Genomic DNA, 15,710 nt, shown 5'->3' with positions numbered 1-15,710 from the left:
TTTCATTTGAAATGTGTTACATCGATTCAAAAAAAATGAAAGTCTTTTTAAATATAACAAATGATCATTTTGACTTTAGGTTCCTCAAAGAAAGACACAGTCAGGTTGCTTTGATCTGGATTCTTCATTATTGCATCTGAAAAGCTTGTCATCTAGAAGGTATTTATCTTAACACATTTGTGTATATCAGACAGTCTTACACAAAATTCTGGTCTTTCACAATAAATGATGTTGACTCTAACAATCAAAATTTTAACAGGAATCACTGTTTATCATTTCAGTGTGATTTCTCTCTCTCTCTGTCATGCATACACACACAGTTATTAAGGATAATTGAGGGAGAAATTAAGATAATGGGTAGCTACCATATTGGTCTTCATAATAAACACTAACATTGGTTTTAACATATCAGTAGATTGGTGTATTTCTGCTCATTCACCTCCTCCTTTACCTTACACTCTGTTGCAAAAAAGCCTTGGAAATTTGTTCCACGTTGGTAAATAATACCTTCATTATATTCTTTAGCCACATAATTTTGCCTTTGCTTTTGCATTCTCATTTTTAACTGAAATTGAAGATTGATATAGAACAGCCTGCATTATTATATATTTCCAGTAGATGCCACTAGAGCTGGTAGTGGCTTAGAAATTCCACCTGGAAACCTGGATTGTTACATATATTTTTAATCAAATATTATAATAAATATTATAAAATCTAATCAGTAATTTAAAACCAGATATTTCCTATCTTAAAATGTGGTTAGATTAATTTTTTATTATGGTAATTTAAGTAAAATTGATTAAATTCTCCTAATTTAATTTTATGCAAAACATAAGTTAGGAAATGCTGTGGTTAATGTGTCCATTTGCTGATTTTCTTTTAATAGTCCTCGACCATGTTTAAACATTGAAGATGATCCAGATATTCATGAAAAGCCATTTCTGAGCTCTAGTGCTCCACCTATAACAAGTCTTAGTCTCTTAGGAAATTTTGAGGTAATGTTTTTGAAACTATTTTAAGAGTTGAAGTTTCTTAACCTAGATCCAGGGAGTCATTTATGTCATTTGTTTGTGAAAGGAAAATAAATGGATTGTATTTTTCAGAAATATAAGTAATTGGCCTTATTCATAAGCCTTTTTTGTATGTGCTCTTCCTATGCAAATGTTATCCATCTTTAGAATACCTTCTTATTTAAGAAATGTTTATTGAGTAACTACTATATGTCATGCTATATGCTAGGAATACAAAGCTAGATGATAAAGTTCCTGCCTTAAAGAAGTTTATAGTCTCCTGGAGAATAAGGACATGTAAATAATTTATAAACCAAAGTAATTAGCACTATTTCAGAAGTTTCCTCAGTCCTAATATATGTCCACCCTCTGTTAAAGGGACTGGGGAAGCTTTACTGAAGAACTGTCATTTGAGTTTGATTACAAAAAATGAGTAGGAATTTGTCAAGTAAATTTGTGTGGGGAGTGGCAAGGGATGCTAGACAGAGTGAACTACATGTATGAAGACAACGTGTGTAAAAATAGCAAAAGCACATAGTGATACTGGAAAGCATCAGCTAGAACTGGAGCATGAGACTCCATGTGCAAGTAGGGAGAGATGAGGCAGAAATGGTAGGGTGGGGCTTACATGCCATGTTATCAGTATTTGCCTTCATCCTATAGACAGCAGCAAACATAGAGTTTCTAACCTTGTGGATGATATAAGACTTACAACTCTGGCAATAATACAGAGGATACACTAGAGACGAAAAGACTATTTAGAAGATGTTGCATTTGTTCAGAGGAAAGGTTGTGAGGGTCTGAGCAAGGTTAGTCGTGTTTGGGAAGAGAGATGAGACCATGAGACTCATAGGTCAAACCAACAGGATAGGAATTGGATTGATTGCAGAGGAGGAGGGAGGTACAGAAGAAGACTGGTTGTTACGTGTCTGTTGGTCTTATCTTTTGAATAGGGAACTCTGGAATTGCTGATGTCACTGCTTCAAATTTAGAGTACACAAAGACTATTATACTCATGAGGGCTCGCAACTATTCGTTTTCAAAGAATTACTGAATCAAATAAATGCTACTGACATTTCATGATATGTGGATATATGTGTTGATATACCTGTATAAAAGAGAGCTTGTGAAAGGTTTAAAGTGTTTCTCCTACCTGGAAAGATAAACACTGAATTGTAAGAGGGGTTATTTCAGCAAGTCAACTTGGGAGAGATGGATAAGGAATTTCTATTGTTTGTACTTGTCTACTTTAAAGTTTTTTTTTCCCATTGCACATTTACTGTTTTTTTAAGTTAAACTAAACAATAAAGCATCACATAAAGTAGTATTTTTTTTTAGGAAGCGATTATTTCTCAGTTGAAGTTAAAAGTGCTTTATTTTCTCTTTTAATGGAACTTCTGACCCATTAATGAGTTTTCAAGTGTTTCTCTGTGCCTGAACCCATGAATAGGCTCTGGGGAGAATAAGAACATTTCTGATATTATCATCTGCTCTGGTAGAACATATTTTTATTTAGAGAGATAAGGATAACATATTAAACAAATAGGTCTAACTAATGGTGAAGTTCAAGGATAGTTCACCACAGGTTGGAATGGTAAGAGGAAGCCAAACTATAGGAAGACAGAACACAATGGAGGATGGGTTGATTTCAGGTTAAATGAAGATGGGAAATGAGGGCCTTGCAATGGTAGCAAGCACTTTTGTAGGGAAAGAAGGCATAGTAATGTATTTCTTTGAATAGAAAAGAAAGAAAAAGCAATGTATTAACTTTTTAAATTTAGTTCTTAAAAATTACTTTGTCTTCCAGGAATCTGTCTTGAACTATCGTTTAGATCCCCTCGGCATTGTTGATGGTTTCACTGCCGAGGTTGGGGCAAGTGGTGTTTTCTGCCCCACACATTTGATGCTTCCAGTTGAAGTGTCATTCTACAGTGTTTCAGATGATAACGCTCCCTCTCCTTATATGGCAAGTATTTTTTTTAATTGTCTTTTTCTGCTAAAAATCAACCATCTTAGTAACAGATGTCTTTAAAGAGATGCTTTAGTGTAGTGTTTGAAAATACAAAGCATTTCCTAAGGGAAGAGTGATGGCTGAATAGAAACTAATATATACCAAAATGTTACCTCACAGCTTTCTGAGCTAGCTCTAACAACAGATTTCTGCATTTAAAGATGATGCTGAAAATTTAGTTGTTTCTATATGATTTGAGAAAATGATAAAAATTTGATTTGAGACACTAATTTCATATCTTGCTGATTTCAAACAAACTCTCAAATGCTTACTGAGCACTCTAGTCCCACGAGGGTGCCTTCACTTGTGATCCTCATCTCAGTAGAGCTTAAGTAAAGAATAGGTGACCTAAGGCCTCCAAGAGACCTTTTATCCCCTTTCTCCTCTTTTGTTTATCTTTGGACCATTCTTTTGTAATCCTAGGGTTCTTTAGAATACCAGCTATTTCTGACCCCAAGTGGATGTTTTAGTGGAAAGTAAGATAGCTAAGGAATTAGAGCACAGTTTTGAATTATGATTCTATTATTCCAACTTTCCCAGTTTTTATTCCAATGGATTATTTATTAATAAAATAAGCCTTCAACTACAAAAATTATACCAAGTCCTGGTGTATAATTAGTATCAGCCCTTTTCCAAAAGACAAAATAGTGACTAGCAATGCAAGTATATAAAAAGTTTATAGTGATGGTATCAAATATAGAGTCATATCTGGGTTTTCATGTTAGGTCTTACTTTGAGTAATACAAGTTGCTGTAGGTATAGAAATACACAGCTCTGGTCTGGCTACTTGAGTTTCCTAGCTGATCACCTGACCCAATTGTTCCTCTCCTAATATCCCTCTCCCTTTCTAGGTTTCCTAGGATATTAGTAGCAATGTCTTTTGTTATTAATAAAGTTGTGCAAAGTGAATTTTACATAATTAAGAAATAACAGAGGATAGGAAGTTATACTTTTTTAGGAACATAAATACAGCCTACTCATTACTGGCCCAGTTTGCTCAAGGGAGGTTGTTTAGTTTTACTCCATTCTAGGGTGAATATTTTAGTTAGGAGCTTGGTCTGTGTTTCATACTTTGATAGAAAAAACATAGTGGTGTCTGCTCATTTATTCAGTTTTTTTCCCCATTATTATTTACACTTGTGGATCATAATCATAAAGATGCACAACATTGGTTATTATCAAAAACAGGCCCACTCCTTCACAAACTGCCCATTTATCATATAAGCCACCTGTTACTCATTTACCATAGAAAGATGTATCCACTTTTCCAATATGATTTTGAAAAAAATGCTCATTTTAAGTAATTAATAAGATGGAAAGTACCATTGATAGAAGTTCAGTATCAGAATAGGCGTATTTCTGTATTGGAATAGAGCCGTACAGATGTCCATTTTGCTTTACCAGGACATCAAGAAGTCTCTTCAGTTTCATATATTCTGTTGGAACATAATAATAGAGAATGGAAAGAAAAGACCTGAAACACTGTAATCTGTCATTAGTGTACAGAGTCCCTGATAACCATTAGAAACAAGGATGCCTTAGACACAAGATAAAAGAGTAAATTGGCTGGAAATCAGTGCAAATAAATATCTTTGAGTAAAATTTATGAGTCAGAGGTAATTTGAGCTGTACCTTTAAAAAGAAAAACAGCATTAATCCTTGACATTGGTTGATATCTAAAAAATGAAGGATTAAAGATAAAGGACTTTTTCACTCTGTCTCCAGAAAGTATACACTAATGATTACAGATTTTGAACAGATATTGAAAAGAGTTTAAATCAGGGTATTGAGTTGAATTAGTGTATCCTTTAAGAATCCATGACTTACTTTTCTCTGATAATATTCTTCAATAAGCTTTCCATTATGTAATTTTTTCCCAAGTCACTTTACTCATTAGAAACGAGTTCCCTTTGCAAATGACCCAGTCCAAATCTTAGACCACAAGTCTTTCCTACTATAAATTAATGAAATTAATCTTGTTTCTTCACAGAATCTTATTTATATTTTGGTAGCTTAGTCTGTTTTCAAATAACTGGTCATCTTTAGATATGATAACAAATCACAGCCAGCAGAGCTGAGACACCAAACTCCTATTTGTTACACTAGTAATAACTTTGGGACCTCTCATCAAAAATTACATAAAAAACTCAAAGTTAAAACATTAGGCACAAAAAATTCTGTGTTTCTGGTGAAGTAATACAGGAGTTTTCATTAAGTAACTCCTTAAAGATTAACTCAAAATCACATGGTATGTCTCTCCAATTCAGAGTCAGTGTTAAAAGTGTTCTCTAGGTGTTAATATAACAACATCTTTGTTTAGAAACTATTGCATGGTGGAACTAGGCAGAAAAGCCTAAAGCAGGTATGCCAGTGGCAAATTTATTGTATGACTTCCATTATCATCATATCAACAAGGCCATATATTATTTTTTTCTATTTGTAATTAATTAAATTAGATAAGACTCTTGTCAGTTTTACTTAGCTTTGCATATTCTCTATTCCACAGTAATTTGAGTTTTTGAGTGAGATTTGACCCAATTTAGTTTGTATTACTTAACCTTTCTATTCCATCCTAAAAGGCCAGAATAAAATATACTTTTCTTATGTTAAATACAGTAACTTTTTATAGGTAGAAACATTAATATGCTAACCCGTTAAGATAAATGACATTATTAAAATAATGAGTTTAACAATAATATTAATGAAATTCCAAATAATTTCCCAATCCCTGCCTAAAATTTCTATTTTGCCAATGCCACTGTCAGTCTTATACTGCTTAGAAATTTTTGTAAAGTGTTGTCTTAAGCCTTAAGGTTTTTTTTTAAAAACCTATATTCTGTCTGTGTAACTTGATTTATTTACTATTATTTTATTCTGAAAACTATTATGTCTATTAAATTGTGTCTATTAAAGGAAGTGAGTTTGGTCTTAATAGTAGTTTTTGCCTCACACCAGTTTTCTTATAATGCATTTAGGGATGTTGACAAGGAAGAACAGTAACATATTGCCTTTAGCAATGTGACTGTAAAGGTAGCTACTACTATTTGGATATGTTTTACTTTTTCTTTCTGGAACTAGGAAGAAGAGGGACATTATACACCATAGCATTTTTTATATAGAGCAGATCGTAAGAGAAATTGTTAAAGCTTCTTTGCTGTTTTGGTTAGGGATGCAGTTTGTTGATATGTTGTTTTCACATTTTAAATGACCATGTGATAAATCCAGTTTGTCAGGAACCATATATGTCCTTTCTGTGACCATTTCCAAGAACATTTCCCAATATTAAAATTAATTTAATAGTCTGATGTTCAGTGTTGTTCACTTAACTTGAAATATTCACATGGTGGAGTCTGGCCCTCCCTTTTACCTTTGTCCACTCCTTTTTATCCCCTTTTCTGTCTTTTAAACCAACAGAGATGTTTCCTAATGGGACAGTCCTGTTTTATATCTACTTTTACATAAGGTTGACATGTTTTGGCATGTCCAACATAAAATAATGGGATATAAAATGTAGAGCATGCAATTATTCTACTTAACTACCTAAACTTTTACCTAAAAAATAATTTTCTTTTACCTACTCAAAGGAAAACTATTAGCCCAGATAAACAAATGGACCAGCTTCATTACTTAAAGCTATCTAAGAATTAATATCGCAGTCACCATTGAATGACCTTTCATTTAGTCATTCTGTTATCTGGAAACCTCCACACACTCAATCTTAGCTTCCTTTGTTTTAGTTTATATTCGTTTCCTATTGTTTAGACTTATGCAGTGATTAGAACATCCTTCTCAGAAAACTTGGATACTTTGTATGATACAGTATAGTACTTTATATTGTAAATGTGTAGTACAGCAGTGCTTCTCAGACCTTAATGTACATATATAATCTGGGGAATCTTGTTAAAAGACAGATTTGATTTGGTAGGTCTGGGAAGAAGCCATCAATTCTGCATTTCTAACAAGCTTACAGATACTGCTGATGCTGGGTCTGCCTCTAGTTGGAAATCCATATATAACTCACTGTCTGAAGAACTGAGTTAATTTTTGGCCAAGATTTAGACCCTTCTGCATTCTTGAGTTTTTGTATGTCCAAAGACCAATAAATTGTTTTGCTTTTTTTGTTTCCCTCTTCCCACGTGATATTTCTATACCTTATATATTAATAGAAATTTCAAACAGTATAGCCATTGATGTTACATATTATTTATGGCAACATCTCCAGGAAGAACAGTAAATTGTTTCCTTATGATTGGGACCCTCAGTATTTCATACTCATAGAATGAATCTCTGTTAATTCAATGTGAAAGTTTTACCATAAAAATATAATTCTGAAATTTTAGTAATTAAAAGATTTGTTATTCTTACTTAAGTCTCTTATATACATGTGCCTCAGTTTGTACTCACTTTGTCTTCTTTTATTTCAAGGGTGTGATTACTTTAGAGTCCCTTGGTAAAAGGGGTTATCGAGTACCTCCTTCAGGAACAATACAAGTGGTATGTGTTTTATAGTCTACAATTGCAATAATCATTCTCTCACATACATATAGAACTTAGCCCTTTCTCCTGCCTCTGCTGCTGCAACAACTTTGGTAAGTAACAGTGGGGCTGCAGCTTTGTTTGGAGTTTCCCTGCTCTGCCCCAGGAATGGCCATTTGGGGATCTCCATAGAAGGAAAGCATTAATAAGCTAATCAAGGTGAATGCTTTAGAATATAACAGTTTATATAACTTAAGTAGACCTATTTTCAATATAATTAGGACCTAGTATTACCAGTACCTTCTGTTTAATATAGTAAGCCAGATTGAGATTGACCTATTTAAGAGACCCTAAATACTAGTATTGCTTCAGCAGGAAAATTTAGGGAACAAAATTATATTACCCCTAGTGTAATTATTTATAAATTGATCTAATGAGATGGTTGCACAAAACAGAAATGTACTCGTGACAGATGTAGGGCAGAGATGGCAACTTTCCTTCCAGTCTGAGTGTTAATCTAGTTTTAACTCAGCAGAACTCTTCTGGTCCAGAGCAATCCTTAGTCGTCCTTGGTCTAGGTTATCAGAAGAGTAATTTGATACCAGGGCCAGTCTGTGACTGAACTGAGTTCACCTCCAAGTCAGACACAGGATGATCTTGCAATCCCAGAAGTACAGAGTTGGCTCTTGCAGACTGAAAATAATCTAGCTGATATTTGTCAATTATACCTCAATAAAGCTGAAATTAAAAGAAAAAACAGAAAGAAAGGAAAAGAAGAAAAGTCTAGCTGAGCTCCTTACACTCAAGATCTGGTTTAATTCAGCAAGCCTTTTTATTATTACCTTTGGTCTCAATGTGATCAAATGCTTCAACAGACCACTTTCACTCATCACCATTGTTCCAATACAGCAGGAAGTCTGTACATTTGTTTCATATGACACAGGAATGAAACATAGTATTATGCAATATATGTGTGTGTGTGTGTATTGTAATATATACATACATATATTTTTTAGTGAGAAGAATCACTGCATATTAAAGTGAGATTTTTATATTGAATGGATTTCTTAGATTAAAAAAGTGTTCCCCAGCCTCTGGCTAGTAGCTCATATAAAAGTGTGTGTCCCTGGAGAGCTAGCTATCAGTTGTCATAATAATAAGGCACAAACCCAGAGGTAACACGTTCACTTCTTGTTTGAGGACAGCCAACTTTAATGGTTCAATCTTAATGATTTTAATGATTTTTAATGGTTTTAAGTCTGAAATTTAGGCCTGCCTTTCATTCCTTATATATTTTCATTATAAACATGGTTGAACTTTTGGCTTGCTAGTTGTTGTGGTTGTTGAATGCACTAGCCTTAATCTTAAGACTCACTACATTTCAGAAATTGGAGCATAATATTGATATATTTCTCATTTTGATTCAGTGAGTGATGTCCAGTGCCACGGATGAGCTTCTGAAAGCACGGGCACCAAGTTACCTATTGATGTGTTGGTAATTTGGTTAAAGTCAGATCAGCACCTTGGGATTCTATTTTAAAATTAATACTTTTAAAAATAATATTTCTTCAATTAATGGCCAAGTACCAATTGAATTTAATTCAGTCTTCACTAAGGATACATATTTTGGTCCATTACAGTATTGATGATGATTTTTTTAAGTCTGGTGTTACTAATAATGAGCTATATTTTCTAAACTTGGAAAAATTCCATATAGGAAAGTGCCCCTTTTTTGAAAAGAGAATATGTTTTTAATTTTATAATGACTGTATATACCTAAAACACCAAACAGCTTATTTTTACCAAGCTTTTTTATTTTTAAGAAATCCTACTTACTACTAATGTGAGGAAAAGTAAAATTCCACTTTGAGAACTTTGCAGTTTATATACTTTAATGAAGCTGATGTTTGAAATAAGTGAACTGGAATGTTTTAATCCAGTAAAGATGTATTTTGCTTAATCTAGTAGAACCATTTCTTAAAATCTGAACAAAGAGTAAAAGTTGTGTATTGTGTACTCCTAATAATTTGTGACTAAAGATTTTTATTTGTTGCAGGATTTTACATTATTGTGAAATAAAAAATTGAACCATTTTTGAAAATACTGAATATTATTTCACAAACTTACAAAATTTTATTAACTTTAGTCCCCAAAACTAAATTATATGCACTGGGATTAATTTATTTAAAAACCTATTTTTTTATTGGCACAAACATTTTTACTCAAATAAACAAATCAGTTTTTGAAGAATAATTCTGTATTGTTTCTTCAGACCTTATTTAATCCTAACAAGACTGTGGTGAAGATGTTTGTTGTGATATATGATTTACGTGATATGCCAGCCAATCATCAGACATTCCTACGACAAAGAACTTTTTCTGTACCTGTTAAACAAGAAATGAAGAGAAGTGTTAATAAAGAGAACATCCAACATGCAGAAGAACGGTTATTACGCTACCTCATACATCTGAGGTAATGTTTCAAATGAATATGAAAATATGTTACTTTAGAAGAACAACTCTGAAATTTTTAGCTGATTTTAAAAACTGTCGCTCTAGACCAGTGCCCCTTGGAATCTGCATAACTTGGAAACTCTTGAGGATATGCCAAGATGCACAGAACTCATGGCATATCTTCCTGCAGACTTTATTACTTGTTGAATTAAGGGAGTTTTCATTTAAGGCTGTGTAATGTAAAATATTTTATATCAAAATAATGCTGATACATCTGGGGCAGTGAAACACATTTTCTAAACCAATGCTCTCCAGTAAAATTGTAATATGAGCCAAATATGTAGGTCTGTATTTTCTGGTAGCTATTTTAAAAAGAATAATAAGAAATAGGAAAGATTAATATATTTTATTTAACCCAGCATATCCAAATGTTATAATTTGAATATGCAATCAATATAAAATTATGCATGAGATATTTTACATTCTTTTGTTTTACTATGTACTTGAAATCAAGTATGTATTTTACACTAACAGCACAACTCAATTTGAACTAGCCACATTTCAAGGCTTAATAACCACATATGGCCAGTGGCTAGTATATTGGATGGGGAACTTCTTAACCTCATTCATTTATTCATTGTTCAACAAATACTTATGTGTCAGGCTTGACTCTAGGCACTAGAGAAATAGCAGTGACAAAGCTCTGTTCTCTTAGAGTTTATATTCTAGTGATTCCATCAGAAATATCTTTTGCTCTTTTACTACACATCTCACAGCTCTAGATTATTAGAAACTGTTAGCCCTTGAGGTCCAAGTTGCTAGCATCCTAGAGTAAGGTTTTCAGCCCTAAAATCCTAGTGTAGATCTCAGAATCAACAAGCAAGTCTCTTGGTTAAGATAGAATGCAATAGCTTTTTGCCAGTATGTAACTCTGTTCCTATTTATTTTCTGATACCATTCATAGTAAGTCCTCAATAATACTAGTGACAGTAAAACTCATTTTTAGCTTTAACTACAAGGAGCCCTATTCATCAGGACCCAGGCAAAGGACCTCTTTAATCCGTTACTGATGGTGACCACCAGCTGTCTTTCAGTAGATCTTTGTGGTAATCTGGAGTGAATAAGGAGTGAGCTGTACATGCAATCCACCTTGTTGAAAGACCCCATTAAGTTAATTGGTTCCCCTGAGCACTGCTTAGTTAAAACTTTATCTTAGGGTCTTCTGCTTGGTGTTCTGCATCCTCAGAACATGTTGAACCAACACAAGATATTTAAACCCAACTTTACACTACCTGGCATGAGCCTCATGGAAATGTTATATAATTTATAGGAAGGAAAAATCTGTTGACAACAGACTTAGAAGACTTTAAAAAGAGAAATGGTATGAAATAGAAGACTGTAAGAAGAGCTCCCAGCCCAGTCTAGGGAAAACATTGAGCTCCCTCTCAACTTCCATTTGATACCAATCCTCTTAAAATTTAACAATCTTAGTCATATGTAACCAACATTCACCAAAGTAAACATCAACTACCCCAGTTTTTATAATCTCCATGTAATGATTACAGGCATACCTCATTTTATTGTGCTTCACAAATTTATATTTTTTTTACAAATTGAAGGTTTGTGACAACCCTGTGTCAAACAAGTCTATCAGTGCCATTTTTTTCAACAGCATTTGCTCACTTCATATCTCTGTGTCATTTTGGTATCTTTCTCAATATCTCACACTTTTCATTATTATGTTTGTTATGGTGATCTGAGATCAGTGATCTTCAATGTTACTATTGTAATTGTTTTGGGGTGTGATGAACCCCACACTAATGTCGCACTTAATCCATGAATGTGTGAGTTCTGATTGCTTCACTGACTGGCCTTCTCCCCATCTCCTTGGGTCACCCTATTCCTTGAGACACAGCAATATTGAAATTAGGCCAGTTAATAACCCTACAGTGGCCTTTAAGTGTTCAAGTGGAAAGAAGAGTCACATGAGTCTCATTTTAGCATTGTTGTCTTTTTTTAAGAAATTGCCACACTCACCCCACTGATTAGTCATCAGCATCAAGGCAAGACCCTTCACCAGCAGAATGAATATGGCTTGCTGAAAGCTCAGATGATGGCTAGAATTTTTTAGCAATGAGATATTATTTAATTAAGGTATATACATTGGTTTTTTTAGGCATAAATGCTATTGCACACTTAATGGACTACAGTATAATGTGAACATAACTTTTATATGCACTGGAAAGCCAAAAAATTTATTTGACTTGCTTCACAACATTTGCTTTATTGTGGTAGTTAGGAACCAAACTTTTAATATCTCTAATATCTCTGAGGTATGCTTGGATATACTTGAAATACTGTAAAGAAACTTTTTTGGGAAGTATGTATACATGCACACATACTGTGCTTAGCTAGTATATCTACATATATACACTTCACAAAGTATGTAGTGCTTAAACTATATGTAAGTATACATTCCAAAGCTCACCATTTTATCCTCCAGATTGAGAAGGTGAAAAACTAAAGAAAAAATTGAAGAGTGAGCCAGTCAGAATTCTGCCTTCATGTACATAACCAACCATTAAATTTTTCCACTAACTTAGGAATAAAATCCACAAATTCACAGAACATTTCTGCTCTGCAAAGGGAAAACCAAAGAAATTAGCACTAAAGGGTATGTTTGGCTATCTGCTAAATAAGCTTATATGATGAAAGACTTTGGCCCCTTGAATTATGCTATAGATATTAGCAGATTAAAAACAGTCCCATACACAGTTTTGTTAATCATTTTCATTTGGTTGCCAACTTTTTTCTTGATTTTTGATGATGATTTGGTTTGTTGTTTTTTTTAAGCTAGCCACTACTGATGATAGCAGTCCTTTCTCATGCCCTCAGAACTTGATTATTTTTTGTGGTGACTGTACAAGTGTGTAATCCATTTTAATGGCCTCAGAACTGTGGGAGGGCAAGTTGTGTGACATGGGTCAGTCTATGTGGCTGGAAGATGCTAAGGCTGTAAGTCCCAAATTTAATATAACTGGCTGATAGGAACTGAACCTTGACTGTAGTTGAGGATAGGCACACATACTGTGATGTCAGGGGTGAAACAGGATTGTATATGAAACCCAGATTTACAGAAAGAAGCATCTCTGGCATTGTAAGAGGGAAAGGAAGTATGGATTGTTTTAGGGAATAGTCAGGGACGGGCACTGAAACAGCAGCACATACTTTGGCAATATAAGACTTTAAATACCTTGTTAAGAGTTACTGTTAATATTGTGGCCATTCTTCCTGCTTTCACATTTTAATTACTCAGGTGTGTTTGTTTTAAAGATTCATTCCCTGAAATGATGCATCTTTTTGTTTGTTTAGGTTCCAGAGTTCTAAATCTGGAAAGATCTACCTCCATAGAGACGTACGGCTCCTGTTCTCTAGAAAGTCAATGGAAGTTGATAGTGGTGCTGCATATGAACTCAAATCTTACACTGAATCGCCAACAAACCCTCAGTTTTCACCAAGATGTTGATAAGGAGTGACAATTCAAAGTATTTGCTCAGTACCCAAGTTTGAAAGTAAATATTAGTGTAGAGTGGAGTGTACCAAATTAACAACCAGGAGAGTGGATCTTCTCTTGTTATCCTGGACCAGTTTTTATTAAAGGATTCCTGGAATGAGATCCACATATACCAAGTAGACTGGAAACTCTCATGTCCTAGTCCTTTTTGTACTGTTGAAACCACTTCAATGGACACGTTGCAATAGCAGTCCCCCCACCCCAGTTAGATTAGTGTTTACACATTTTATTTCTCAATTATTTAATATTTAATGTTTTCCTTAATACTCAAGTGATGTTTGTCTCTAGTGTTCTAATGTAGCACAGATCCTATGTAAAATCATACTATGTATTTTTGACATTAATGTTGAAATCTGAAATATATGCACAAGTCTTTAATTTTGTGTGATGTGTTTTAAGTAGTATTCATTTAAGTTATTGAAAATAAGAATGAAATGTTGAGCTTCTTTAAGATTAACGCTCTATGCAAGCATGTATACTTTTTATATCTCCCAGGCTTAGTTTTCACAGCACCCTATCCAGGCTGCTGTGTCACCTAGTAGTCCTTTGACGTGCTGTATTAGTGGCGCCATGCAGACTAAGCTGCTTCACATTCCTTCTGCAAGTTCAGATCATCATGCCCATTCATATTCCTTCTAGAATCCCTTATCCCAAAAACAGTTCTATTTTTCCTTAATCACTACTACAGAGGCTTTAAATTGCTGTCCCATGCTAGGTAACTTTTGCAAATTGTTAAAAGAATATGTACTTTGAAAAGAAATTAGTATTTATATTGTAAATATATGCCAAAAAAACAAAGAATCGTGTATTTGATCTTTATTATTAGACAAGACATGTGATTGAGTGAATTTCTGGTAGCCATCAGTTTCCATCCTAGGTTTACAGTTGACAAGAGGAGAGAGAAGATGTCTAGAGTCTTGTCCCAATTAATCCCTTTCTTGTTTGGGGTCAAATGGAAGGCATTTGGCAACTGGGGAAATAACTGAGCAAGGGAACTTGACTGAATGCATCAAAAGCCTTCCCTCCATCTCTCGCAGAAAGAAGAGTGGTTTTAGGTGTTTGTGTGGGGGCAGCGGGCAACAGCAGCCCAGACAGCAAGGGCACAAATGCCAGGCATGCTGGGACAAAGAGTGAGCCGGTTAGAGAACACATACCACTGGTGCAGGCCAGATCCAAGAGACCTGGGAGTCTAGAACCAGGTGAGCTGCCTGGAATTTGGGAGACAGGAAAGTCCTCAGGAACTTGGGGATAGACTGTTCAAGAGAATCTAGAGCAATGATGGGTGTGTGGCTGCAGGCTGTGGAGTGGCCTGCAAAAAGCCTCTTATACATTTATTTTAAATTACCAGTTAAAAGAGAAAAAGCTACTTAACAGTCCATAAAACAACAACAAAACTTTTCAGTATCACAAATTTATGAAGATTTGTTCTTAATCTTCAGGCTGTGTAGCAACAACATGAAATTAGGACCCAAAAGGTTTGCATTGTATCCTCACACTAATGGTATCTGATGGGAGTGACTCTAAGAGTCCTGTAAATTTTCTGGGTCTGTGTGATTAAGAAAATAGGGTGAGAGTTTTGTTAATGTGTCTTCTTAAATTCTGTTATCTAATTCTGGGAATAAGTATTTCAATGCATGTATCTAGACTTCTTATACATTTGACAAGAGTCAACACTGATAATTTTATACAAAGCTTGGAAAACACCAAGTAGTTAAGACACCGTATAATAAGACATCAAAATACTTTTTAAAAAAGATGTTATTGCTTATTTGACCTCTAATGATCCAAAAATTAGTGACCTATGTTGTATGCAGGTGCCTTTCTATGTGGATACATTGTAATCTTCCCAGAATTCTTTCTACTCCATGGTCTTCCACCTCTCTAGGCATTTTTTTTTTTTTTGGTATTATTAATGTACAATTACATGAGCAACATTATGGTTACTAGACTCCCCCCATTATCAAGCCCCACCACATACACCATTACAGTCACTGTCCATCAGCACAATAAGATGCTATAGAGTCACTACTTGTCTTCTCTGTGTTATGCTGCCTATCCCGTATCCCCACCCCCACCGCTACATTATGTGTGCTAATTGTAATAACCCTTTTCCCCCCTTACCTTCCCCTCCCACCCATTTTCCCCAGTGCCTTTTCCTTTGGTAACTGTTAGTCCATTCTTGAGTT

General features: G+C 34.4%; 1 protein-coding gene across 7 annotated transcripts in view; it reads left to right on the top strand.

The window, feature by feature from the left end:
* The window catches only part of ATOSA (atos homolog A), a 95,677-nt gene extending 81,770 nt beyond the window's left edge, over positions 1-13,907 (top strand). For 6 of the 7 annotated variants that reach the window (XM_036917746.2, XM_036917745.2, XM_036917744.2 and 3 more), the window contains 6 exons: positions 80-159; positions 887-995; positions 2,818-2,976; positions 7,447-7,515; positions 9,770-9,969; positions 13,323-13,907. In XM_036917746.2, coding sequence (XP_036773641.2) covers positions 80-159; positions 887-995; positions 2,818-2,976; positions 7,447-7,515; positions 9,770-9,969; positions 13,323-13,476 — 771 coding nt within the window. In that variant the 3' untranslated portion in view covers positions 13,477-13,907. Of the gene's footprint in view, positions 1-79; positions 160-886; positions 996-2,817; positions 2,977-7,446; positions 7,611-9,769; positions 9,970-13,322 lie in introns of those variants that run through there. The other variant, XR_005031253.2, reaches the window with a different exon arrangement.
* Positions 13,908-15,710: the final 1,803 nt, after the last annotated feature.

This window comes from Manis pentadactyla, chromosome 11 (assembly GCF_030020395.1).
Source record: "Manis pentadactyla isolate mManPen7 chromosome 11, mManPen7.hap1, whole genome shotgun sequence".
NCBI lineage: Eukaryota > Metazoa > Chordata > Mammalia > Pholidota > Manidae > Manis > Manis pentadactyla.
Note: the sequence above shows the minus strand (reverse complement) of the source record. Positions and strands in the feature narration are given on the sequence as shown.